The sequence below is a fragment of the Rosa chinensis genome, chromosome 4, assembly GCF_002994745.2.
Source record: "Rosa chinensis cultivar Old Blush chromosome 4, RchiOBHm-V2, whole genome shotgun sequence".
NCBI classification, from domain to species: Eukaryota; Viridiplantae; Streptophyta; class Magnoliopsida; order Rosales; family Rosaceae; genus Rosa; species Rosa chinensis.
Window position 1 is genome coordinate 47,111,853 of NC_037091.1, and position 23,431 is coordinate 47,135,283.

Below are 23,431 nucleotides of genomic sequence, written 5' to 3' on the forward strand. Positions count from 1 at the left end.
GTTTTAGTTCTCAACAATTCAAATACAAACCACAAGAAGATACTGAACTTGACTCTTATCTTTTTCTGTTGTGCAAGTGTGTAACTCCTTCTCCCTCCAAAACCCACTAAACCCATAACCATGCTCTGCTCCTTTCACTCTTCTCTCATCCTTAAACCCCTGCTCAAAACCCATAAACCCTTAACCATAACCTTATCTTCCCAACCCAAACCCCCACCCAGAAAAAGACCCACCTTTGATGGTGGTGACCAGAGCCCAACATCCAGAAACCGACACAAACGCTCCTACGGAGCCTCAAGAAGGTCAATCTTGAAGACCCTTAAGCAGGAGCAAGTCACTTTCACTACTCCAGTCCCTGATGACCCCATTGTGGGCATTATCGGCGGAGGCATGGCCGGTCTTGCTTGTGCTCTCTATTTGGAAAAACGCGGCGTCCGCTCCACCGTTTTCGACACGGTTGGCCTTCTCATTTCCTTCAAGTTATTATCTTTCTGTGGTTACTGACATTTTATTTGACGAAAGTTTGATTCTTTTGTGGATTGTTGTGATTGCTTTACTGTGTTTGTGTGTGGGTTCTTCATGTTTTTCTTGTTGATACTCTCATTTTCTTTTTCTGAGAAAGACATTGCCAAACGAGCGTACTTTCAAGCTCAGTGTAATAATTCTCTTGATTTCTTAGTACCCAATTGAGTGATTCAACTTAAACTAATGCCTTTCGGTGCATCTACTCAAAGTTACAATGTTTACATTTTACAGAAGCTTTTATGTTTTACTTGTTTTTACTCTCATGGCTAAGATAGCTTACTACATTTACTATGAAAGGCGCTTTATTTCAAGCTTAATGTAATAATTCTCTTGATTTCTGAGAACCCAATTGAGTGCTAATGCATTTCAGTACTATATATGTTAGGGGGTTCATGGTCTGGGAGGAAGAATGGGAACGCGGATAGTAGATCCTCAGCCTTTGATATTTGATCATGCAGCTCAGTTCTTTACGGCCAGCAATCCTCTGTTTGTTGAGTTGGTTCAAGGTTGGATGGAGCAAGGTCTGGTTCGAGAATGGCAGGGTACAATAGGTGAGCTTGAAGTGGGTGGTAAATTTGTGCCACTTCCTTCTCCTCCTCCAAGGTATATAGGTGTTAATGGAATGCGCCCTGTTGCTGACTCACTATTGTCTCAGGTAAACTCAGCTCATTGCTGACGGTATTTGGTACATAATTGAATCATCATTTTAGGCATAAGATGATATGAAGATGGTTCAAATTGAAAACTTACTGTCTTTAAACATAAAGTTTGATTACTTCAGCGGCATGGTTTGCCTTGTTACGATAAGATCTTTATTTGTGTAACAAGACCTTTAAGTTAAAGAACTACATTCATTTGAGGCTGAAACATTTGCGTCCTCAGGACTAAGTCAGGATTTGTACCCTTCTGTTTGAGGATCTCAATTCCTCTTAATATCCATTGTTATGGCTGATCAAAATGTCACTTGGTGCAGAGTTCTATGATTAATGTGGAGAGACCGACCTGGATCAGTAAACTTGAGCCATTTAATGGGACGTGGTACTTGAGTGAGAATGGAAAACCTCGTGGGCAGTTTGATGCAATTGTTATTGCACATAATGGTAATATATGTAGTATTTCTTTTAAGTCTGATTTTCTTGCTATTGTCTCTTCACATTTTGTGGAGCTCCTTAATTTACTTGTCTATATTTCATATTCACAATGTTCCTAGTCTATGTGCTTGTGCATGACTATTTACCCTATTTCTATTATTTGTTTACCAACAGGTAAATGTGCAAACCGTTTGCTTGGTTCGTCAGGCTTACCACTAATTGCAGGACAGATGAAGGTATATCTTATATCTGTTTGATCAGTTAACACTCAACTTCGATCACTTCTAGTTGAATTGTCTGCTAATTCCTTTCTGTTGAATAATGGTAGAGGCTGGAATTGAGTTCTGTATGGGCTCTCCTTGCCGCATTTGATGATCCACTTGAAATTCCCGGTACTGCCACATTTCCTTTCGAGGGTGCTTTTGTAAAAGGGGTTGATTCCATCTCCTGGATGGCAAATAATACCAAAAAACTCCTAGGCTCCCAGAGTAGTGGCCCTCACTGTTGGACCTTTCTCAGTACTGCAGCTTATGGAAAGCGAAACAAGGTTCCACAGGTTTGTTTCAACCCAAATACAAGCATATTTCAAACATTGTTTACCAAGCACAAACTCAAATCACTTAATGTCTTGGACCATAACTTGAATGAAATGTCGGTTATTATGATTCCTGGAATCCCAGTTTAGACCACAGAATTGCCACATCTCTCACTTACGTAGCAGACAGGTAGAACCAATTTAGTTATGGTGATACCAACTAAATTCTTTGATTAAGACAGTGTTCTGTCCGTTCATGAATATCATTGGTGGTAGGATTTGTGATGATCTATACTTAAATAGATAATTTGACATGATATGGTATTTCTATGGATCTGTCTGCTTCTCTGATGTGGTGGATGTTGCTGTTCTATAAGGGCAGTCGAAAAAGGAATTAGGAGAAAGCAGAAGGGATAATGATGTTCAGATTTTATTTTTCCGAGTTATTCATTCCTATAGAAGTTTGAAAGCATGATAAACTTTACAAACAAAGACCCATGTAGAAGACTAAGGTGTTGCATATATTCATGTACAAGTCTATTAACTTTGTTTGTCTGCATCCAATATGTTTTAGCTCTTTCTGGATTACACTGTTGTGGAAATAATGTTGTGTGCCAACTGTTGTTTATTAGGAGAATATACCAACTGCCACAAAAGAGAAGGTGACAGCAGGCATGCTTATGGGCGTTGAAGAGGCACTTGGATTACCAAAAGGATCACTTCAGACGCCATTTTATACCCGACTCCAGTTATGGTGAGAAACTGCACTTGGCAACATTATATGTGAATTTTTATCATGTTCCAGTGAGGTCTTGTAACTGAATTGCAGTCTGGAAGTAAAGTTGTGGTGATTGAACCAGTCAACTGTGGAATTTTGTTAACCGTAGTTGTGGGAAATGGCTGTAATTCAGAATGCTATATTTACTGAGTTTATTTCCCTTGTTGTAATATATGCAAGGGGTGCAGCTCTTCCAACTAATACGCCTGGTATCCCCTGCATCTTTGATCCACACGGAAGGGCTGGTATATGCGGTGATTGGTTGCTCGGTTCGAATTTAGAATCAGCAGCCATAAGCGGAATGGCTCTTGCAAATCATGTAAGTAGCTCTTCAACTTTTATTCAAAAGAGTTGTGACTGTGAATTTTATTGGAATATATATTAGGAATACATTGTTTGTCTCTATAACTATGCCTCTTGCACTGAGAATATGATCAAATACACTAAATTCACTGCATTGCTTCCTTGACTGAGCGAAAATAGATGTCTCCTTACTTCATATCATTCAATCTTAGTAAGGCTTTTCTGATTTCAGATGGCGGACTATTTCCAAAGCGGTGGAGACCGTCCCGAAGAGTTTTCTGTTGGTTTACGCAGCGAATTTCAACGACTTAAAGGACATGATATAGGCCAATTTCCAGGGTTGGCGCCCGTAAGCGAAACACATACAGCGCCAGAGTTGCAGCTTACCACTTAAAAATGCATGAGAGTAGCAAGAAAGTCGCTCACAAAAGTTGTAAAACTGTGTAATGTAGCTCAAAAGTGAATGCAGATTAGGAATCATATAGATAGCAATTGCCAAGTTCGTGATTTGGTTTTTGTATATTATCTTTGATTTAAAGAAATGTACCAAATTATGGAAATTTTAATATAAAAGGAATGGAACAAATTTTGTTAGCTTGTAAATTTTGTTACACAAAGAAAACCACAAGAACACCAATACTTCTGGAACTAGAAGCTTCAGCCTTCAAGACGACCCAAGGTCAGAAATTTTCTTAATTATTTTGATTTTGGTCTTCTGGAAATTGCAATTTGGAGCTGAAATTAACCTTTTATTATTTTTTTATTTATTTTTTATAATCAGGTTTGTGATGAATGAGCGGCGGCGATCAAGGCCATTGCCATGGCGGCCGTCATTTGGACGGCCAGGTTCTGTGGCTGCAGATGTGAATGCTGAGAGGAAGCTTCAGTGGAGTCTAAGGTATAAATGTGCAGGCATTTTTTTGTTTTTTGTTTTTTTTTGTTTTTCAGAATGCAATGATTTTTTTTTTTCTTTCTGTGTTGCTGGTTTCGGCAATTTGATATTTTATTTTACTTATTTATTTGGTGAGAAGTATATATGGCAGACGCTTGCAAGCTGTTGCTTCGGCTCCAAGAAACCGTGTTCTAATCAGTTGCCACTATCTGTGTAAAGTTAATATGCTGAATTGTGTGCTGTTTATGAATTTTCAGAGTGCACTGGTTAACGATGCGGTAAAAGAGAGTGTTACAAAGAGTAAAACCTTGGATTAGAAGAGAGCTGCAGGTTCATCTTGGAGACCGAGGTCCATCTGTTGTTGTTCATGTGACCACCTTGCTCTTCATTGCAAGCCTTGAAAAGAAGCATTGTGTCTCTTCACATATGCATTTTTTTTTTTGAAATAGAAGTTGAATTCATTAGATCAACAGCCAAAGGCTAGAGTCTACCATAACATATGCATTACTCTTGCTGTATTTAAATAATTTAGATGTATAAAATGTTACAATATGTATCTGTGGCTTAATAAGATGCGATGCTTGGATTCAAAGATGCATATGCCAGCAGTTCTTGATCACACTCAAATAGTTTCATGTCTTCTTGGCTCAGTCTTACCCAGGACTCTATTCCATCACCGCCTTTTGTATCCATCAGAAATACCATATTCTTGGCAGGTGGAATACCTGAGCTCACCCAAATTGGTTTTCCCCACCCAAAATCTGCAGCCTCGTATAGTGGAAACCTACACCAACTTGTGCACGCATACAAGTCCATGTCATCACTAGTCAGCATTCTTAAAGCCTCCATCTGAGGCTCGCATATCACCGAAATATCCTCACTCAGTGGTAGCCTTTTTGCTTTCTTGCAAAATTCTTCAATGCCTTTCCTTAATTCAGCAACCAAGCCATGTAACTCTGCCTCAGCGTCCTCTGCCCTCGCAATAAAGGACCCAATAAAGTTCCCAACAGAGTCATTTGGTAGGGGAGGGACTGTTCTGTTTCGAATGTTCACATTTTGGTACAGTGCCGATAGCCTGGATGAGGATCCGAAATTTGTCCTTGAAGCCTTCATTGCACATTTCCAGATGAGTGCTGCTACCGTCTCCACCTTTGTAGCTTGTTTGACACTCATAGAAGGTGCTTTGGTCTTAAGAGCAGCAATCTTTGAGCCATTGAATACAAACCTCTTTGTCACGGACTTGTCATCTCTGATCTTAAGATTCTCAAGAGCTGGTGGAGTCATCGAGATATCTCTTGGTGGGGTTATTGACACGGTGTTGAAAATAGGACACACTTTCTGGCCAATCCCAGAAGCAGTATTGGCCCAACTTCTGATGAATGTGCTCAATGTGGCTGCATCAGCTATCTTGTGAGAAAGACATATGCCAAGGCCGATTCCACCGCACTTAAAGTAGTTGGCTTGAACATGCAGCACACATCCCCTGCCTTCTAGAAAGGCTTCACAATTGATAGGTAGCAACTGTTTTAGTACCTCGTGGTCTGGTGCTTTGAGAATGTCAGAAAGAAGGCAGCTGACTTGAGCTTCAGTGAAGCTTGCCCCATCATCATTGCAGTCAATGGAGGAATTGTCTTTGATTCTTCCAGCAAATGGATGGAAGCGAGTTAGAGTTTCAGATAGCGATTTCTTTAGCTGCAAGCGTCTTCCAGCTGCAGCAGTATGATCACTTGTGGTATAGAAGAGCAGCAACGGAATGTAAGTAGCAGGAGCCAGTTGGTCCAAAAGGGAAAGATTGAAGGTTTTCAATTGGATGGGAGTTGGAGAAGAAGGTTTAATGCTTTCTTTAGCAATAATACCAATCTCTATAGTTGCCATTTTATTCTTGCTCCGAGTGTTTAATAGGTTTCAACTCACTTTGGAAATGTGTTTAGCCTCTACATGTTTATAAGCACAAGCCCAACAACCTAACTACTCACATGCAAATGCTGTGAAGGGAAATTTTTTGAATGAAATTACGTACTGAAAATTCTTTCAGTTCTCTTTGAACTCTCAATTCACGCAAATGTTGTGAAGTTACTAATAGTTAATGAGCTTACCAAAATAACGATACCTTCGATGAATTCCAATAGTTACTAGTAATTATATCAAAACAGAGTACAATATAACTCATATATGTTACAATTCAAATTGATTAAACATGTCAAATTATTAAGCACACTAGCTATGGTCATAAACTGGTGTCCTGCAACTGCAACTGTGACGAGCACCTCCGTGATGCCTAAACTACAACTCGTCCAAGCTACTGCAATCCTAGATTCCAACTCCCTACAAGATCAAACTAAAGCGTAGCACCCGCTCAGAATATTCTCTGACCTTTCAAAGTCAAATCATGAAAACCAATGACCAACCAGGAAGAATTGCCTCCCCTTCTGGTTTAGGAGCAGCAGTCTAAAGTCATGTAGAATGCAAAAGAATAAATGTATAACAAACTAATGGCTCCGTTAAAATGACTTATGCACGTCAGTAGCAAATATTAAGATAGAACGAGGGATAAACATCAATGTACACTTTTAGTAACTTCAACCAAAGAACCATTTGAACGCTCATGAGTACTAGCATATTACTGAACATCATGTTTTTACATTATTATGTAATACTAACATCTGGTTCTGCAAATCTAGAAGAAAAACTGAAAAATGATCCAGGGAAGACATCAACCTCCATTTCTATTGCATCATCCAACTCATAACATCTTTGATAATCAAAGATTCCAATACCCTCAACACTCCTCAAGCATTAATTAAACCTTATAATCTCTCCATCGATCCAAACAAGACCTAACAGATTTCAAATACATCGGAAGAGCAGATATCAAAATGTAAGTAGAGTGAAAATGAGGAGTAACTAACTAGATCAGTACTTGGCTACTTGCACAGAGTGGGACAGCTGGTAATTGTTCTTCTGGATATCAGCTTAATTTGCAGGACCAATGCCATCTATTGGGTTTTGAGTCGCCTCTTCCTCCTTCTCTTTGGCTGCATGGGAATCTGGAGTAGACTCTCCTCATACACAATCATTTTAGAATAGGCACTGTCAAGCATATCCATAGCAAGCGGCTCCCCTTTATGTTCAATCCTCATCATCATCATCATCATCATCATCATCTCCTTCCTGGAATCTGTCAGACTATCCATAGTCAATTTTGCCACAACTGTAGTAGTTTCCATAGTCAAGAATGGGAAGAGCCATCTATCATGACCAACAAATCTTTTACCCCAGCAATCTATGGTGGTGAAGAAGAAGAAAAGCGGTATTGGCACCATAATAAACAAATGCATGCAGAGATTGGCTTAAGCGGTATGGTGAATAGTGAAGCAGCTGCTAGTCCTCTTCTTAGTGGCTTGAAGATGACTGAGGTGTTGGCTAGTAAGTCCATATACATTTGCTGTAAGCAAATTAACATTGCTTATGGAACAAGACATTGTTTGGAGTTTGTATTCTGCATATATGCTTCATATATGTAATTAATCTAAGTTTAGACTATAGTATAAGCTTATGATATATCTATACTATTATTAAGAGAAGAGAGCTTGCTCTCCAAAACTGAAATTTTTTACCAAAATATCCCTCAAATATTAAAAAACATTTGAACTCAAATATTTGAGAAAGACAAAATGGTCAATTCACAAATAAAAGAAAAACAAAAGAAAATTAAAATTCAAAATCAAAATCAAAAACAAAATATTTGGAGCAATTTTCTCCACATTCTGTGAAATAACTTCCAATGTAATTATCCACACCCATAGGGTGTGTTTGGGTGTGTTTGGAGTCTAGTATCTAGACCTGTAAATGGACCGGCTTTTGATCCGGACCCGCTCCAGATCCGTGACTATTGGACGGGTTTGGATCGAAAGTTTTGATCCGTTAATGATCCGAATCCGTTAACCCGTTTATTTAACGGATCAAATACGGATCTAGGTCGATCCGATCCATTAATGATCCGGCCCGTTTTTGTAATAATTTTTTTATATTATTAATATATTATTATTTTAAAAAATATATAAAATATAAAATATAAAGAATTTCTAATACAAATTTTTTGCAGAAATCTAAGGGACAGTCTATCACCCAAGATTCCAAGAAGCATTAAGAATGTTGATAATATAATTCTACATTTGGTGATACTTTTCATGTTGTTTTAATATTTTATTAATATCTTATGAGGTATCATGATATAAATTTAATATTACTATCTAAAATTTTAAAATATTTGAAATTATAACGGGTCGGATTAGCGGATCGGGTATCCGTACAGATTTGGATCGAGCTATCAACGATCTGCCGGGTTAATGGAGCGGGTTTAGATCGAATTTTTTTTCAAGTAAACGGATTTGGATTTCGGTCGATCCGATCCAAATTCGATCCATTTACAAGTCTACTAGTATCATATTAAGTCAAGCTTATTTGTTATTTGAATTCAAAATTTGGTTGCAGTTAGACAAGCAGTTAAGGATGATATGCAGTTAAGGTATTGCAGCAGTTTCTTTATGGATGAAACTGATTAGCAAGGTTGTTGTATATATATGTCAGATTGGTCCATTCTAATGCACGAGTTGTTCTTGATTTTAGTCCCATATACTAAGAGAACATAAGGGTGAAATTAGGAGAAGGCTATCATGGACAGTGGGAGTGCATCAAGTAAGTTTTCTGGGTTCATATTCTTGTGTTCTTATTTTCTGCAGATTCAGGATTGATATGTAGTCTTCAATCCCTAGTTCATTCTTACATTCAGTTAATTTGCAGTAATTCTATTAACATGATTTGATCTAGTATAGGTTCAGATAATGTGTGATTTGATATATTTTCATATCTCATGCTATCAATTGGTATCAGAGCTACCATACATAGATCATTTACATGTTGAAGTAATTAATTGCATTGAAATTTTGAATTCTGGGAACTTTAATTACCTTAATCCGCATCAAGTAATTCATATAACTTTATTTGTATATTCATGATCATGATATGCTGATTTAGAAACTTATATTAATTTCATTTTATATGATCACTTGCTTGTTTGTTGCTGGAGCTGCTCCTTTGACTCCTTTCTGTTTGCCAGCTTTGGCTTGCTCACTATCTGCTATGTCTTGAAGCACATGGTCTATGAAAGAGCAAATTCACATTATCACAGTGCAAAGTCATTAAACACATAAATAAATCAAATATTCAAATGATTAAAAAAGTGTATCTCTCTCAACTTCTTCATAGAAGTTCATATCCTCAACTGTTGGAACATATTTTGTGCTTTGAATGCTTTCTGACCTCAATCAGTTTTGGAAGCATATCAATGCTTCAACTGTTTTTGGAGATAGTGAACTCCTGAATGGATCAATTACTCTCCTCCTTGTGCTGAAGCAGCTTCATTAGCAACTGTGCTTACTTGAATTGCTAGCACATCCCTGGCAACTAATGCAAGGTTTGGGTACTTAGAACCGTTCACCTTCCACCATAGAAGAAGTTTCCAATCTTCATCTGTTGGAGGGTCTTCAATAGGGTCCAGCAAGTACCTATCCACCTCATGTGAATTTATAGTCTGATCTGAGTCTTCCAACTCTTGTTTCCAATCAGTCTGCATGGCATAGCACTCTTTGTAGCAAACTGCATCCCCAACTTCCTTTTGTCAACAATATGTGTGTTTTTTTTTTTTGAAAAAGATGTGTTTTTTTTCTTTTTCATGGTTTGCAAAAAATGAGTAGCGAATCTTTATATATACATATATATATATATATATATTGAATAAATCTTATATTTTTAACATCACTAATAATTTTTAGGGGCCGTGACCACTTACCCAATTTTAACCTAAAAATTGCCCACTTGCTCCACTAAGAGTTTTTTGACCCCATTTACCCAATCTAACTTCTACTGACATAATTACCCTCATTTTAATCTCTCTCTCTCTCTCTCTCTCTCTCTCTCTCTCTCTCTCTCTCTCTCTCTCTCTCTCTCTCTCTCTCTCTCTCTCTCTCTCTCTCTCTCTCTCTCTCTCTCTCTCTCCCTCTCTCTCTCTCTCTCTCTCTCTCTTTCTCTCTCTCTCTCTCCCCCTTCCCCCCCAGCCGGACTGCCAGATGCCAAGCCACGACGCCTTCAGCACCATCTTCTCCGAGATCGGTGCCGGCAAGCATGTCCCAGGCGTAATCTTCGCCGAACTCGAGCCCACCGTCAAAGCCCACCATCTTATCCTCCGAGATCGGTGCCAGCAAGCATGTCCTAGGCGTAATCTTCGCCGACCTCGAGCCCACCGTCAAAGCCCATCGTCCCAGTCGCTGCTGCTCGTGCTGGAAGCACCCGGAGGCGCTGGTCCTGATGTGGGAATTCGGGTCGGGTTTGTTTGATGGTCTACTGGGGGGCAGTAGACACATTATTGGCCCCCAGTAGACTTTGATACGAGGGACAGGGATCACTATAGTGTGGTGTTTTGATAAGTTACATGTTGTTTTAGGACATTGGACTTTGTATTGGGAGGCAGTAATATGATTACTGGGAGCCAATAATATGATTATAAATTGATCAATTGTGCCTGTAATGTATTCATTTGGTTTTGGGAGTTCATACAATTCACTGGACGGCAATAATATGATTATTGGGAGGCAATAATATGATTATTGGGGGGCAGTAATATGATTACTGGGGGGCAATAATAGCCGGATTCCGGATTCCGGTCATCGGTCGTGGGATTTCGAATAGCCGGATTCCGGTCATCGGTCGCCGGAATCCGGTCACCGTTCGCCGGAGTCCGGTCACCGGTCGCAGGAGACCGCGCCGGCCACTGGTCACCGGAGCACAGCAAGGTGGAGGGTGACTTCTCTCTCTAAGTGAGAAAGAAGGAGAGGGCAAAAAAGTCTCAAAAAAAAAAAAAAAAGAATTAATTGGGTAAAGGGGAAATAATCCCTTAGAGTGTTTTGGGTAAATGGGGTTAAAAAACAGTTGGTGGAGCAAGTGGGCAATTTTTAGCCTAAAATTGGGTAAATGATCATTTTCCCTAATTTTTAAACAAGGCAGTAAGGCCCCGTTTGGGATTGGTTCACTTTTCAAAAAATCAGTTTTTGTTCAAAATTTTAGATTTTATTGTGTTTAATAAATAAATAAAAAGTAGCTTTAATTGAAAGTTATATGTCACTGCTAGCAGATTTTAGAAGCGGTCCAAATGTTGCTTTTAGAAACTGCAGTTATTTTATGTATTGACAGCACTTTTAACAATATTATTTATCAAACATGAAACTGTTTTAATTCACAGTTGATTATTCTCACAACACAGCATCAGCAACAGTATTTTTTAAAAGTCACAGCAATTCTAAATTAGCCATAAAACTTTGTGGCAGAGTTTATTTGGCAACGTGTTCAAAGTTGATTGGTTCTCCAAACCACGTCACCGGTAGCCGGTGCTTTGTCGGCCTTATAAATACCAACCCCCGAAAAAGAATCGTCTCCGGACTCCCCCCCCCATGGAATCGTCTATCGCTAAACCGCCGGGGACAAGAAGCAGACGCGAGAAGCTGGTAAGGAGAGTAATATTGCCGGCGATCCGAGGGCAAAACTGTCCAATATGCTTGGGAAGCCTCGAGCCTAGCAGCGCGGCGGTGCTGGAGGCGTGTAAGCACGCGTACTGCCTCCGATGCATTCGCAGGTGGAGCACTTTGAGACGAAAATGCCCTCTCTGTAATTCCAACTTCGACTCTTGGTTCCATAACATCACCCTTTCTTCTCCAAATTTCCACACACAGATTTTACCACCGCTCAATACTAACGCTTCTCGAAATAGAAGCGGCGAACATCCAAGGTCAGAAATCTTCTTAATCCTTCTGTTTTTGATTCTTCAAGTTTGTGGAAATTGCGATTTGTAGCTGAAACTTTTTTTTTTTTTTTTTTGATAATTAGGTATGTGATGAATGAACGGCGGCGATCACGGCCGTTGCCATGGCGGCGATCGTTTGGACGGCCAGGTTCTGTGGCTGCAGATGTGATCGCTCAGAGGAAGCTTCAGTGGCGTGCAAGGTAAAATTTCTTTATTTTTTTTATTTTTGTGTGTGTGTGTGTGGTTTTGGCAATTTGATATTGTGATTTTTTGGTGAGCAGTATATATGGCAGACGTTTGCAAGCTGTTGCTTCAGCTCCAAGAAACCGTGTTCGAGTGGTATGTGCATGCCATTACTCAATAGTCAGTTGCCACTATCTGTTTAAAGATAATGTGCTGAATGATTGATTACTGGAAAGAAGGGTGGACTGAATTGTATGCTGTTTGTGAATTTTCAGAGTGTGCCGGTTAACGATGTGGTGAAAGAGAGAGTGTTGCAAAGAGTAGAACCTTGGATTAGAAGAGAGCTGCAGGTTCTTCTTGGAGACCGAGATCCATCTGTTGTTGTTCATGTGGCCACCTCGCTATTCATTGCAAGCCTTGAAAAGAATGATTTTGTCTCTTCAGAGCAACGTAATGTACTAGATAACTTCCTTGAGCCGTTGCGCCCTTTCCTCCTCGATCGAACTGATATGTTTTGGCACGAATTAAGGTAGTACTAATGACCTTGGAATCATTGTTTATGGCATTAGTGTTTGGTGTTTCTCCTACTTTGAATGTACAATTGTCTAACTCATTTGGAAGCCATCAGTTCATCGTGTTTCAGTTGGGTTTAAATGAGAAACATTGGTTCATATTACTTAAGTAGGAAATATCGTTCATAATCTTATGTTGCCTTCACAGGTTTATTCACTTAGTATATAAGATTAAAAGATAAGTAAGAAGCCAAGATTTATGAGAAAAACATCTAATGAAAAGTATAGGCAGTCCTTGGGGAACTTTTAAAAGCAAATGAAGAGTGAAATCGTTTTTATTAATTTTAGGCATATATGTCAATCATATGATTTATAAGGCGCGCAGGCCTAAGCTCTCTACAAAAAGTGAAGGTCCTGTAGGACGCCCTCAGGTTTTCCAACACTTTTGTAAAGTTTCATCAACACCAATGCGCCTAGAGTGGTTCATATAGATGTTGCTGAACCTATCAAAACTCAGTTTTAGATTCATTTTACACGTCTTAGGGCTATTTTAATCATGTCAATCATATCATAAGTAAGTTGCAGAAGGCCTTGGTAGGACTCTAGTTAAAATTCACTTTTCATCTCTCTATAGAGGTGAAGAAAGTAAGTAATCTATTTTTCATTTCTTCTGATTGCATGTACGTGTTTTCTAACTGGAAATATTGCCCTTCAGATGTTTTGCAGAAAGTCCGTTTAACATGGAAACCTATGATGCCGTTGTTGAGTACAGAAGGCTGAGTTGAATGAAGAGAGAAAATTAAGACTATTCCTCATCTTTCTCTCGTATCTGTTCCAGTTTTCGCGTTGGACTATCAAGTTATTAGACGCTGTTGAACTTGCGTATGCATGGATATGAAGTTCTGTATGGTAGTCTCCTCATTGAGGAAGTCAGAGGCGGCATGCCCAGTCACGTTATGCATTACCTGAATTATTTGAGAAGGTAATGAGCAATCCTTACAGCTTTAATGTTTGCGAACAAAATTCGAGGATCATATATGACAACTGCTACTAAAACAATCCAAAAAGCAGGAGCTCATTTTATGGACTCAAAATCTAATATTGTAGTCGGAGTTGCTACCAGTTTTAGGCACAGCAATTAGTTTTGCTTTTTCTAGACCAGCAAGAAGGATTTGAGGTTATCTTTATCTGATGGCTTTTAGAGTCGGGTGTTTATGAGAGGCACAGTGATTAGTGTTTCAGCTTTCTGTCAATATGCAGTAGAAGATTGGTGAGATGGTGTTTCTGCTTGTTCAAGTGAAGTTATTCTACTTCAAGGTGCTGTGTATGAGCAAGCTCATAGGACTATCTTGACTCGATATGCGGCTCTGAAGAATGATAGAAATTAGAAATCTCTAATCTGCCCTTGTGAAAGATCTCCCATTTTGTCTTCACATCACGAGTCTCTTTTTCAGCAATAGGAGATGACCATTTCTTTCTGTCAATCCTATACAACTGCAGTTTACATGTGCAGAACACAACGGATATCTTATGTTAATGGGAGTGATTAACTCGTAAGATCTGCAGGTCCTAGGGTCAGTGTGCGATCTTACTGTCATGGTGGATTGCATGTTGGTCTTTCTCCTACAAGCCTACAACAAATTGTTCAGGTTGTTACAAACAACTTAGGATCATTCAGTATTCCCACGTGCTTACCAATTGCATTGTTCCACAGGGAACACGGAAGCCTCCAGTCCTCTGATGACTTGTGGGGGTAGGAAGAAATGTGGTTGCTGGGAACATTTGAAGAGTATTTATGATGCATCTAAGACAGGGAAGCTAGTCAAGGTCCTCACTTATGAAGTAGATGAGTTTTTCATACATGAATCTAGTTTGCTCTAAATCTAGTTTGCTAGAGCACTGTAATTTGGAGTTGGAAAACACGTCCTCACAACAGAGGTGTTTTGCAAATATCTTTAACAAGACAGAACAAAACAAACCAAAACAAGACCAATTTTGGTGCAAAAAAATAATAAAAGGTCCATTCATTTTGGTTGAAGTTGCCTTACCATTTAAAGTAGGAATTTTTTTAAGCTCAAAATGAATGCTGTTGAATTGGATTTTAGAGTTTGATTTAGAACTGACTGTCTAATGATATAGTTGGAATGACCAAGAAATTCTTGGCATAGATATCACCGTTTTTGCTTTCTCTAGATTATATCGAAAGAATGATTTTCAGTCTATGAAAAGATGCAGTAGACGACTGGTGAGATGCTGTTTCTGTTTGTTCCATTGAGGTTCAGTTTCCAAGATTCCATATAGGATGAAACTCTTAACACAAAAATGCGACCGTCAAGGAAGGAAGTTAGAACCTCTAATTTGCACTTGTTATAGGTCGTTCCATTGGTCTATACATGGTAAGTGTCTTTGTCAGCAAATGGAGATGGCCTTTTCTTCTGGTCGGATCCTATTTCATTACAGAATTTTCATGTGTTCTACATGACCTATAAATTGAGTTAATGGAATTAATAGCACCAGAGTTTAACATTTGAGGCATCCATGAAGCAGATTTTCAAGCTCAGTGCAGACTCTTCCGATCATGGTAGACAGCAATTTAGCACCTTGGTTTTAGGAGACACATAGTACTGATAAACTTGTCTCTGAAATTTTGGTGTGTACTGATAAATGACCCTGGTGCGGGGTCTTCTTGGGGACCAAGATCCATCCATTTTTGTTCAAGTGGCTGCCTCTCTTTTTTCCAAAGCCTTGAAAACAAGGATCACGTCTCTTCAACCATAGCTGCTTAATGTCCGAGAACGGTTCAATTTGAGCTCTTTGCTGCATGAACGAACTGATATATTTTGGCATGAACTAAATTAATGAACTTTTGAGTTTCATTAGCTTCTGTGTTTGGTGCCTCCATAGTATGTAACATTAAAGAAAGGCAAGAAGCCAAGATTTATGTGAAGAACATTTAATGGAACTGTAGCCCTTAGGTGTGGAATTCAAATCTTGTTTAATGTTCATCACCAACATCACCGGATCTTTCAAACTCAGTCGAGGACTGGATTTTGTTTTTCCCTGGCTAGTTATGCCTCCTACGTAGAAGTGTAATCCAACACTTTTTCAAAGTTTATCATCAACACGGTCCTCCATCCATATAGATGTTGCCGCACCTATCAAAACTCAGTTGAAGATTATACGTCTTGGGCTATTTTAATCACATCAATCATATGATAGATAAGTTGCAGTAGACTCCAGTAAAATAAACTCATGCATGTTTCATTTCTCAAAAATGAGATGACTGATTTCACCTTTTTTATAGAGGTGAAGAAACAAAGTAGCCTATTTTTCATTTGCATGTACTTGTTTTTCTAACTGAGACAATTGCTCTTCAGATGTTTTGCAGAGTCCATTTAACATGGAAGCTTATGATGCCGTTGTTGAGTATAGAAGCTAAGTTGATTGCAGTGAGAAATTAAGTCTATCAAGTTATTACACGCCGCTGAACTTGCATATGCATGGATATGAGGTTCTGTATGGTAATCTCCTCAGCGAGGAAGTTGAAGAAGGCAACGAGCGATCCTTTATGAGAGTCTTGATGTTTAAGAACAAACTTCGAAGTTGATTCATGAGAAGGGATACTAGCTAGAATAATTGAGAACAATTAATATATATAATTTATTTTATTGTCTTCAGAGCTTAGCTAGAAGTTTGGACCTCACATATAACAGATTACCGTGAGCAAAGGAAGCTTTTGCATAAAGAAAATGGGATTTTCATCAACTCAGTTTTTTACCGATATGAGGGTGTATTCATAGTTTATACACGAGCTATAACTCTAAAGTAAAAACATAACTCATAAATATCGTCCAACAACTTAGGGAGTTTAATAGTGCTCTTCTGGCTAAGCATGCTTGGAGATTGATCCAATGTCCCAACTCTTTTTGGAACAAATGATCGAGAAGAGATATTTGTAGGGCTTCATGGGGGAAGGAGAGGAATGAGATTATGTGAGAAAGAGGGTGTGAAGCTGTGTAATAGTGGGAAATGAACAAGAGATTGATCTGTAGATGAAGGTAGAAATGGCGAGTACTAGTAAGGGAGGCCTCGAAGGTAGAAGGCAACCAGATCATTGTATCAATTGGAGCTCCGAGAACGGCAGGGTTATCAGCACAGCTTTGAGTAGTTGCATGTAGGTGATCATTGGAAGTGTGCATTCTTGATGGATTTAACTCATTGAAGAAGAGACTTCAACTGAAGGAGATGAGCTTGAGACAGACCCACAAAATGAGCCTCAGGATCGGGTAAAATCTCAAGCATAAGCACAACCAATGACATAAGGCAAGACCATTTCTACACGCGTGGAGTTAAACGAGCGTCATTCACGAAACAACCGAACTTAGAAAATTTAGTACAGAGCATCTCCCTCTCGAAATCAGGAGGCATATAGGTAAAAGCTAAAATAGAGAGGTGGTGGAGACTGATTTTTCTCAACACGTTCTCCAAGAGAACAGTGAATGTTATCCATTTATAGGTCTGAGCATTCCGATCAACAACATTCCAATCAACAATTAACTATACTAGATCACATATCATATTGGCATACACAATTCTACAATACTAGATTACATGTCGAATTGGCATACACATAGCTACAATACAAAGCAATTCTTCTCGTTAAAACAAAATGTCGCTGCATTTGTTAGTAAGCAGACAACCGTTCTCCTCAATGAGTATTTAAGCTTCTTCTTCTGGTTCCTCCTCTTCTTGGAGAAGATTTTCCCTATTGTCATGTGCCCAAAAACCACGCACATCTATGAGCATGCTGGCTACAGTACCTCCCTGTTTGCATGCAAGAAGATCCGCCAATGTTATCCTTAGTGGATCAGCCGGCTTAACCATGTCCCAGATTTCGTCCCTTACATCCTCAATACACAACTCATAGTTTCCACCCTCAATCCATTTTTGGTGTACATCCCTGTTTCATATATCAGGAAAGTAGATCTGTCAGTTGGCGCAATTTACCAAGGGGCCAGTTTAAGGCATATCTATAATCACACGCTGTAAAATGGCACTAGAGAGATGTCATAGATTATTGACTATGTTTTTGAGATTCATTTCTCTAAGAATCAGAGACTTCTAGATATTGCTCAAATACTGCAAGCAGGAAATACTAGAGGTTTTCTGTAGGAAGGTATCAGTTAACATCCCATCTTTTGGATGCTCCCTTCTTTACTTCCATATTTGGCTCTGCTTGGTGGCTTTGAATAGGGTGAGAAGCGATCGTTAGCACCACCAGCAGCCAAGGAAAGCACAGAATCTGAAGTCCTACAAAGTAAAACAAACTTTCCTTCTTTTCTAATTTACTATCAATGTCACTAAACCCTAAGTGTAAAGAATATCTGCGATTTCATACTATTCAATGACACTATAGATCTCATAGGTTGTGGAATATGTTTTTAAGATTCATGTCTCTGAGAATCTGAGACTTGCAGGTATTGCTTAAATACTGCAAGCAGGAAACACTAAGAGGTTTTATGTAGGAAGATTGTATCAGTTAACATCCCAGCTTTTGGATGCTCCCCTTCTTTACTTCCATATTTGGCTCTGCTTGGTTGTGCTTAGAAGATTGCGAAAAGCAATCCTTTTGCACCACCAGCAGCCAAGCAAAGCCAGAATAAAATTTGATAACATCAATCATTCTACAAAATAACAAAATAAAAGAAGTTCCTTTTACTTTATTTTTCATATTTGGTTTCTATGAAAATATGCAAAAACAAGTTAATAGCAATCAACTGAGAATGTTCACCTGAAAAGAGAGTGTATATCAGCTGTTGTAAGGTAACCCCTTCCATGAAGATCAAGGCATCGAAACAAATATGTTAACCCTTCTGGAGTGTCTTTGTTTTCTAAGGCCAGGACAAAGTCCAGAAAACTTTCGAAGTCCATTTCCCTAGAATTTGCTCCACCAATTTTTCCACGACGAGCATGCTCATCAAACACTATTGAGAGCATATCAAATGCAAAAGCATGAATAAACAGGATGAAAAAGAAAACCAAGATGCATGATAAGATAGTTGCAGTTGATCTATATAATATTGTAAAGAAAATATAGCGGACATCATAAGAAGTAATATTTCACATTGATTTTTTAGCACTTTCAGGTAAACGAATATGCAGTGTAAATTGTGGAATCTAAATTTTGTGCATACCTCTTTCAATGATGATTTCAGTCAACGTCCCATCTGCATATTCTCGAAGTTCTTGCTTGCTTAACGATCCATTATTATCTGTATCAAGGCCAAGGAACACATCTACAGAAAGAATGACAGTGCAATTAGTTATAAATTATACCAACTACTAAGTTTTCAACTACAATCATCACATTTAACTTGAGCTTAATAGTACGAGATAGGTATTTATGTCTAGTCTTGACAATTGGTAAATCAATGACCTGTACCATAATGACGATATCTAGAACAGGATGACTTTGAGAGGCTATCAAAACTAAAGGTGATCAAGACATTTGTCATTATGCATCGACAACAATAAGGATAGGCTACACAACCCCGACCTAGACAAGGTAGGCTTAAGAGACCATCCAACTATTGTTAAGTTAACTTGGATAGAGTGTTGATCTTCGACCAGAACACTATTAAGTGAGTCTTAAGGTAGATTGCAAAGTGCAACCATGCTAGTCAATCAACTGCAAAGTTCTATGTTCATTGTGCTTGAATATATTAATACATAATGTTAAATTTGGATGTATGCTCACTGTATGAGTCCATGACTATTGTATTATACGTGTAAGAATAGAAGAGCATATTGACTGTCCATCAACCAATTGTACATAGATAAATTGAGTAGTATATGATGAAGTAATTTGTACAACACGATTTAGGGTAATTCTATATCCCAACATATTCCGAGACATTCTTAGGTGGTCAATTTAATTTAAATACAACTGAAGAAAACACAAAACAAAAAAAAAAAATCTAAACAGTGAAAAAGTATCAGAATAAAATCATATTATTCAACTGGAAAAAAAAAATCATATTAATTCAAATACAACTGAAAAAAGAAATATAAACAGTAAAAAAATCAGAATAAAATCATATTATTCATTCAGAAAACCTAGTCCGATTCATCCCCCGCTAGGACAGTTTCAGAACTGTCACAAAAAATACAGCAACTTATATGCGATAGATATTGGTTATTAGGCTTTCTCTTATGAGAAGAATTCATTCAGCATTCCAAAAACACAGAAACAGGCATTCAGCCTTACCCTTCTCCCACCCTCACTATCCCTTGGACCTCTAAGACAAAACTAATCAGGAAAAACAACAGATTTAGTTTCTATGTAGCAAAATGCCCTTTTTCCTTAGTGTTTATGTAGTGAAGTGCCATTTTTCTTTCATATCATTAGTCATGCTGGAATAGGAATGCAAGTGTTACACTAGAATGGCAACAGATATATGTGACAAGTAGAATATAATCAATCAGAGAAAAGCAAAATAGGTATAGATATGGAACCAAGCAACATGAAATGAAAGTTTAGATACGAAAAAACCCACCACATATTCGCTGGGCAGATGTCATGGAGAACCAATTTTCTGCTTGCTCATTGTCAGTGACTTCTTCCTCACTTTCCTAGTATCAAATAAAAAGTCAGAACATAAAGTTAGACAAGATCAGACTTTGCTCAATGCTTAATCCTAATAATTAATTGCTTTTCAGAATAATATATACCGAATAAGATGGTTCAATTTATAGCATAAAATTTTTTGACAGATTCTTTGACAACCTACCTGGTGCAGTTCCATTAATTCCTGGAGACAATTACTCAATAACACCTTCTTTATGCAGGCTTTTCCTGCATATGCCCAAAAAAAAATTAAAAAAAATTAAGCTATTTGTAACAACACAAGAAGATACAGTATCTGTTCAACTTAGAGCATCAAAACCAAAACCTATTCGCAACAAGTTTAGCAGCCCAAGATTTTATATCTAATACAAGGCTTATAATGACTGTAAGTTTTCAACAGTATCAAAATTACATAAGAGGAAAAGATAACTCGACAAACCTCGTCTATGAGGATCACAAAAGAAGAAGAACTTCTGTGCAGCTATGCGGCAGTACATGTTAAGAAATCCTGCAGGCATGTCCCGTAGTTGCGCCAGATTAGGTATGAGACCTCGTATATATGCTTCCATTTCCTAAATAATTAAAAGAAAGCCATTATAATTATAGGCAAAGATGAAGAAAGATGGCACATTATTAATCTGTGTAATATCATATAATAGATTATGTAGCCAAAGACATAATTTCAATAACTCGATGGTAGTTTGCAATGAGTTCATACATGACGCTGAAGAAAACCATCAGAATCCTCATCAAGCTCACTCATGTCAATTCTAGCTTGTGTCAGTGAAACCTGAAAGAAAGAAATGGATAGTAAGTAGCAGCAGTCACATTCTATGAGAGAGAGAGAGTTTCAAATGAGATAATGTGGTCTCATATACGCACCGTTCTCATCACATAGAGATAGAAGGGCAGAATGGCAATTCTTCCTTGTTCATCTTTCTCAAACTTCATGAAATTTGAAGGGCTGAAAAAGCGACGGCATTTGGGCCCTATCTGCTCTGTGCATACAGAGGCAATGTGGCAGAAGTCTTCATAATTCATCTACAAGATAATCAAGGGGACTTATCAGCCAGATCTAACCACACAACTAAGAAGTCATCAGGATGCAAAGCCATAAATTGAAGATTGATAACATAATTGAAGCAGATGATACATCATAATACTCATTTATAGATTCCAGAAAGAATTAATAAGCACTAATTTAAAAACGATAAGGGATATTTACAGCATAAGGCAAATCTTTAAGCAAATTAAATGGCCAAATTACCTTCTCTGCACCAGTTGCATCATCAATCACACAATTTTCCCTTAAGCAAACCCACATGGAATCTAGATCATCAGCATTTAGCAAAAGATCAGATTGCTTCTGCAAAACCGTAATATACCAATAAAGCATTATACCAGGTGCTTAGCCAACAAAAGAAACAAAAACAACCAAAAAAAAAAGAAAAGCCAAAAGCAACATAAACAATCAGCTGGACAAGGAAGGAAACCCTCACCTTTAAAAACCGATATTTTGCAAGCCTCTGGACCCTTTGACTAATAGATCCTTCTTCAGGTTTCTAAAGCAATGGGAAAAACATGCAAAGTCAAGGTACAAGAATGTAAACAAAAACACAATCAAACAATACTAGTTTTGAATTGTCATTGAAAATACATCAGCCTTTCATACTCAAAATGCCCATCATGAACATAAACCCTAATACAAACAAAATTTTACCACATGCCTTCTTATAGAAGCTTGGGATTGTGGCAGCTTCAGCACTTTTTTGTTGCTTCTCTTTGAAAATGTCAAGCAAGATTCTCTTTGTTTCAAGCTCTACAAAAGAAAAAGGCAGAAAACATGAACCCTTGGTTAATTGTATGCCGCACAAAATTCAGCATCTAGACAGATACACAGGTTGCATCAGCTTTAGCTTCATCTGTGCATTACCTCCGCAGAAATTATAACAGATTAAGAAAGCATATCCAATATAGACACAGATAAGCAAAGCAAATTATAGTGGCCCATATTTACTGAGAAACTTGGGAAAGGACGCGAGCAGAAAAGATTCAAAAGAAACCAAAATTAACTCTTGATGTTGGGTAGCACAAATGAACCATCGATTTAGTCGAGTACACCCAATTTCAACCATTGCCTTAAAAGAACGAATGTGAGGAAATGACATCAACTGCTACACTTTAAAAAAAAAAAAAACGAAGCTTTGAAAGAAACCCAAATTCTCTTACCTAGATATACGTGTTGGTTAGCAGTATCATAGCTTAGCTTACTAGTGTGATATTACATTCGTAGAAAGGCTAGCGCTTGATTAATGGGTTCAAATGGGAAGCTCCTAATTGGTATTACAACATCTTACTAATGGTTTTTCTGGGCATTCAAGCCTTACAAAACCGAAGCTTAAAGGAAACCAATCTTTTCTGCTGCATATTTATGTTGGTTTGGATCATCATAGCTTAGTGTACTAGTTTCATAATTATGGATTCTATTGGGAATCTAATTGATATGAGGGTTTTCAAGGCCATTCAGCTTGCTCTACAGAAAAAGATGGAAAATTTGCATGGAAATGAGATTGAAATTCAATTCAACAGTAACATATTGAACTAACAAGATAATGAAGAAGAAGATGATAGTGAGAAAGTGAAACGTGAGGAAGAATACCCATGAGGGCTTCGGATCCGAGTCCGGCCCCGGATCCGATGTAGCGGCGGAGGTTGCGGACCCACAACATAGACGAAGCCGGTGGGATCTTCCTCTGCGCGGTCTCATGGCTTTCGCCGTCACTGGACCCGCTGTACATTCCACCCAACTTAGGTTTCCGGCAGCCCTAGGATATGATAAAGATGGAAGCTTTGCTCTGATCCCACGCCAAAGTCACGAAAGGGAGAAATGCCTTGTGATTTTTATGGTTTTCTTCTTCAAATGAGTCGAGGCTTGGCTACGAGACCTTTGTCCAAGTCCAAACCATTGGTTATTTTGATTTTTATTTGCATCATATCCGTATGAGAATTCTCATAATTTTGAATTACGGTTGAAATAATATTTGTTCTACACACATATTATCCGGTTGATGTATAGGCGTGTTTTTGGTTGAGTCTCAAGTTCGATTCTCACCGTCACTAATTTTGTGTT

General features: G+C 38.3%; 4 protein-coding genes and 2 non-coding genes across 7 annotated transcripts; 2 read left to right on the forward strand and 4 right to left on the reverse strand.

Annotated features, from left to right (window-relative positions):
* Positions 1 to 18: 18 nt before the first annotated feature.
* LOC112198381 (renalase) lies at positions 19 to 3,826 on the forward strand. The gene is made up of 8 exons (XM_024339493.2): positions 19 to 456; positions 911 to 1,180; positions 1,499 to 1,625; positions 1,791 to 1,852; positions 1,945 to 2,172; positions 2,784 to 2,905; positions 3,110 to 3,248; positions 3,465 to 3,826. Exons 1-8 carry the CDS (start codon positions 121 to 123, stop codon positions 3,624 to 3,626), a joined length of 1,446 nt encoding a protein of 481 aa, XP_024195261.1. The 5' UTR covers positions 19 to 120; the 3' UTR covers positions 3,627 to 3,826.
* Positions 3,827 to 4,381: 555 nt separating this feature from the next.
* On the reverse strand, positions 4,382 to 6,003 carry LOC112199428 (BAHD acyltransferase At5g47980). The gene has a single exon (XM_024340448.2). The coding sequence runs from the start codon at positions 5,997 to 5,999 to the stop codon at positions 4,689 to 4,691; it is 1,311 nt and encodes a 436-aa protein (XP_024196216.1). The 5' UTR covers positions 6,000 to 6,003; the 3' UTR covers positions 4,382 to 4,688.
* A 5,601-nt stretch (positions 6,004 to 11,604) lies between these two features.
* On the forward strand, positions 11,605 to 14,721 carry LOC112199429 (E3 ubiquitin-protein ligase Topors). 2 transcript variants are annotated; one of them, XR_005809708.1, is made up of 6 exons: positions 11,605 to 11,964; positions 12,063 to 12,179; positions 12,261 to 12,318; positions 12,438 to 12,691; positions 13,390 to 13,656; positions 13,935 to 14,721. XR_005809708.1 is itself a non-coding variant. In XM_024340449.2 (5 exons), exons 1-5 carry the CDS (start codon positions 11,630 to 11,632, stop codon positions 13,457 to 13,459), a joined length of 834 nt encoding a protein of 277 aa, XP_024196217.1. In that variant the 5' UTR covers positions 11,605 to 11,629; the 3' UTR covers positions 13,460 to 14,721. The 2 variants fall into 2 exon arrangements, 1 of the variants encoding a protein (XP_024196217.1); XM_024340449.2 differs by having other exon boundaries at positions 13,390 to 14,721.
* A 2,499-nt stretch (positions 14,722 to 17,220) lies between these two features.
* On the reverse strand, positions 17,221 to 23,311 carry LOC112197009 (probable serine/threonine-protein phosphatase 2A regulatory subunit B'' subunit TON2). Its single transcript, XM_024337527.2, has 12 exons — positions 22,961 to 23,311; positions 22,029 to 22,120; positions 21,801 to 21,863; positions 21,569 to 21,667; positions 21,184 to 21,342; positions 21,020 to 21,091; positions 20,741 to 20,873; positions 20,465 to 20,529; positions 20,231 to 20,306; positions 18,869 to 18,970; positions 18,466 to 18,658; positions 17,221 to 17,634 (listed from the first exon to the last, which is right to left on the reverse strand). Exons 1-12 carry the CDS (start codon positions 23,097 to 23,099, stop codon positions 17,394 to 17,396), a joined length of 1,434 nt encoding a protein of 477 aa, XP_024193295.1. The 5' UTR covers positions 23,100 to 23,311; the 3' UTR covers positions 17,221 to 17,393.
* Positions 17,771 to 17,885, reverse strand: LOC112201229. Its single transcript, XR_002936683.1, has one exon. It is a non-coding gene; the product is annotated as a small nucleolar RNA snoR104 (small nucleolar RNA).
* On the reverse strand, positions 18,123 to 18,241 carry LOC112201228. The gene has a single exon (XR_002936682.1). It is a non-coding gene; the product is annotated as a small nucleolar RNA snoR104 (small nucleolar RNA).
* Positions 23,312 to 23,431: the final 120 nt, after the last annotated feature.

Excerpts from the sequence above, each read along its gene's own strand:
- LOC112198381 (XM_024339493.2), top strand. The coding sequence starts at position 121 with ATGCTCTGCTCCTTTCACTCTTCTCTCATCCTTAAACCCCTGCTCAAA. Across the intron at positions 2,173-2,783 it reads AGCGAAACAAGGTTCCACAG|GAGAATATACCAACTGCCAC; the intron begins GTTTGTTTCAAC and ends GTTGTTTATTAG. Across the intron at positions 3,249-3,464 it reads GAATGGCTCTTGCAAATCAT|ATGGCGGACTATTTCCAAAG; the intron begins GTAAGTAGCTCT and ends TTCTGATTTCAG.
- LOC112199428 (XM_024340448.2), bottom strand. The coding sequence starts at position 5,999 with ATGGCAACTATAGAGATTGGTATTATTGCTAAAGAAAGCATTAAACCT.
- LOC112199429 (XM_024340449.2), top strand. The coding sequence starts at position 11,630 with ATGGAATCGTCTATCGCTAAACCGCCGGGGACAAGAAGCAGACGCGAG. Across the intron at positions 12,180-12,260 it reads AAGCTTCAGTGGCGTGCAAG|TATATATGGCAGACGTTTGC; the intron begins GTAAAATTTCTT and ends TTTGGTGAGCAG. Across the intron at positions 12,692-13,389 it reads ATGTTTTGGCACGAATTAAG|ATGTTTTGCAGAAAGTCCGT; the intron begins GTAGTACTAATG and ends ATTGCCCTTCAG.
- LOC112197009 (XM_024337527.2), bottom strand. The coding sequence starts at position 23,099 with ATGTACAGCGGGTCCAGTGACGGCGAAAGCCATGAGACCGCGCAGAGG. Across the intron at positions 22,121-22,960 it reads CGGATCCGAAGCCCTCATGG|AGCTTGAAACAAAGAGAATC; the intron begins GTATTCTTCCTC and ends TTTCTTTTGTAG. Across the intron at positions 21,343-21,568 it reads ATGCAACTGGTGCAGAGAAG|ATGAATTATGAAGACTTCTG; the intron begins GTAATTTGGCCA and ends ATTATCTTGTAG.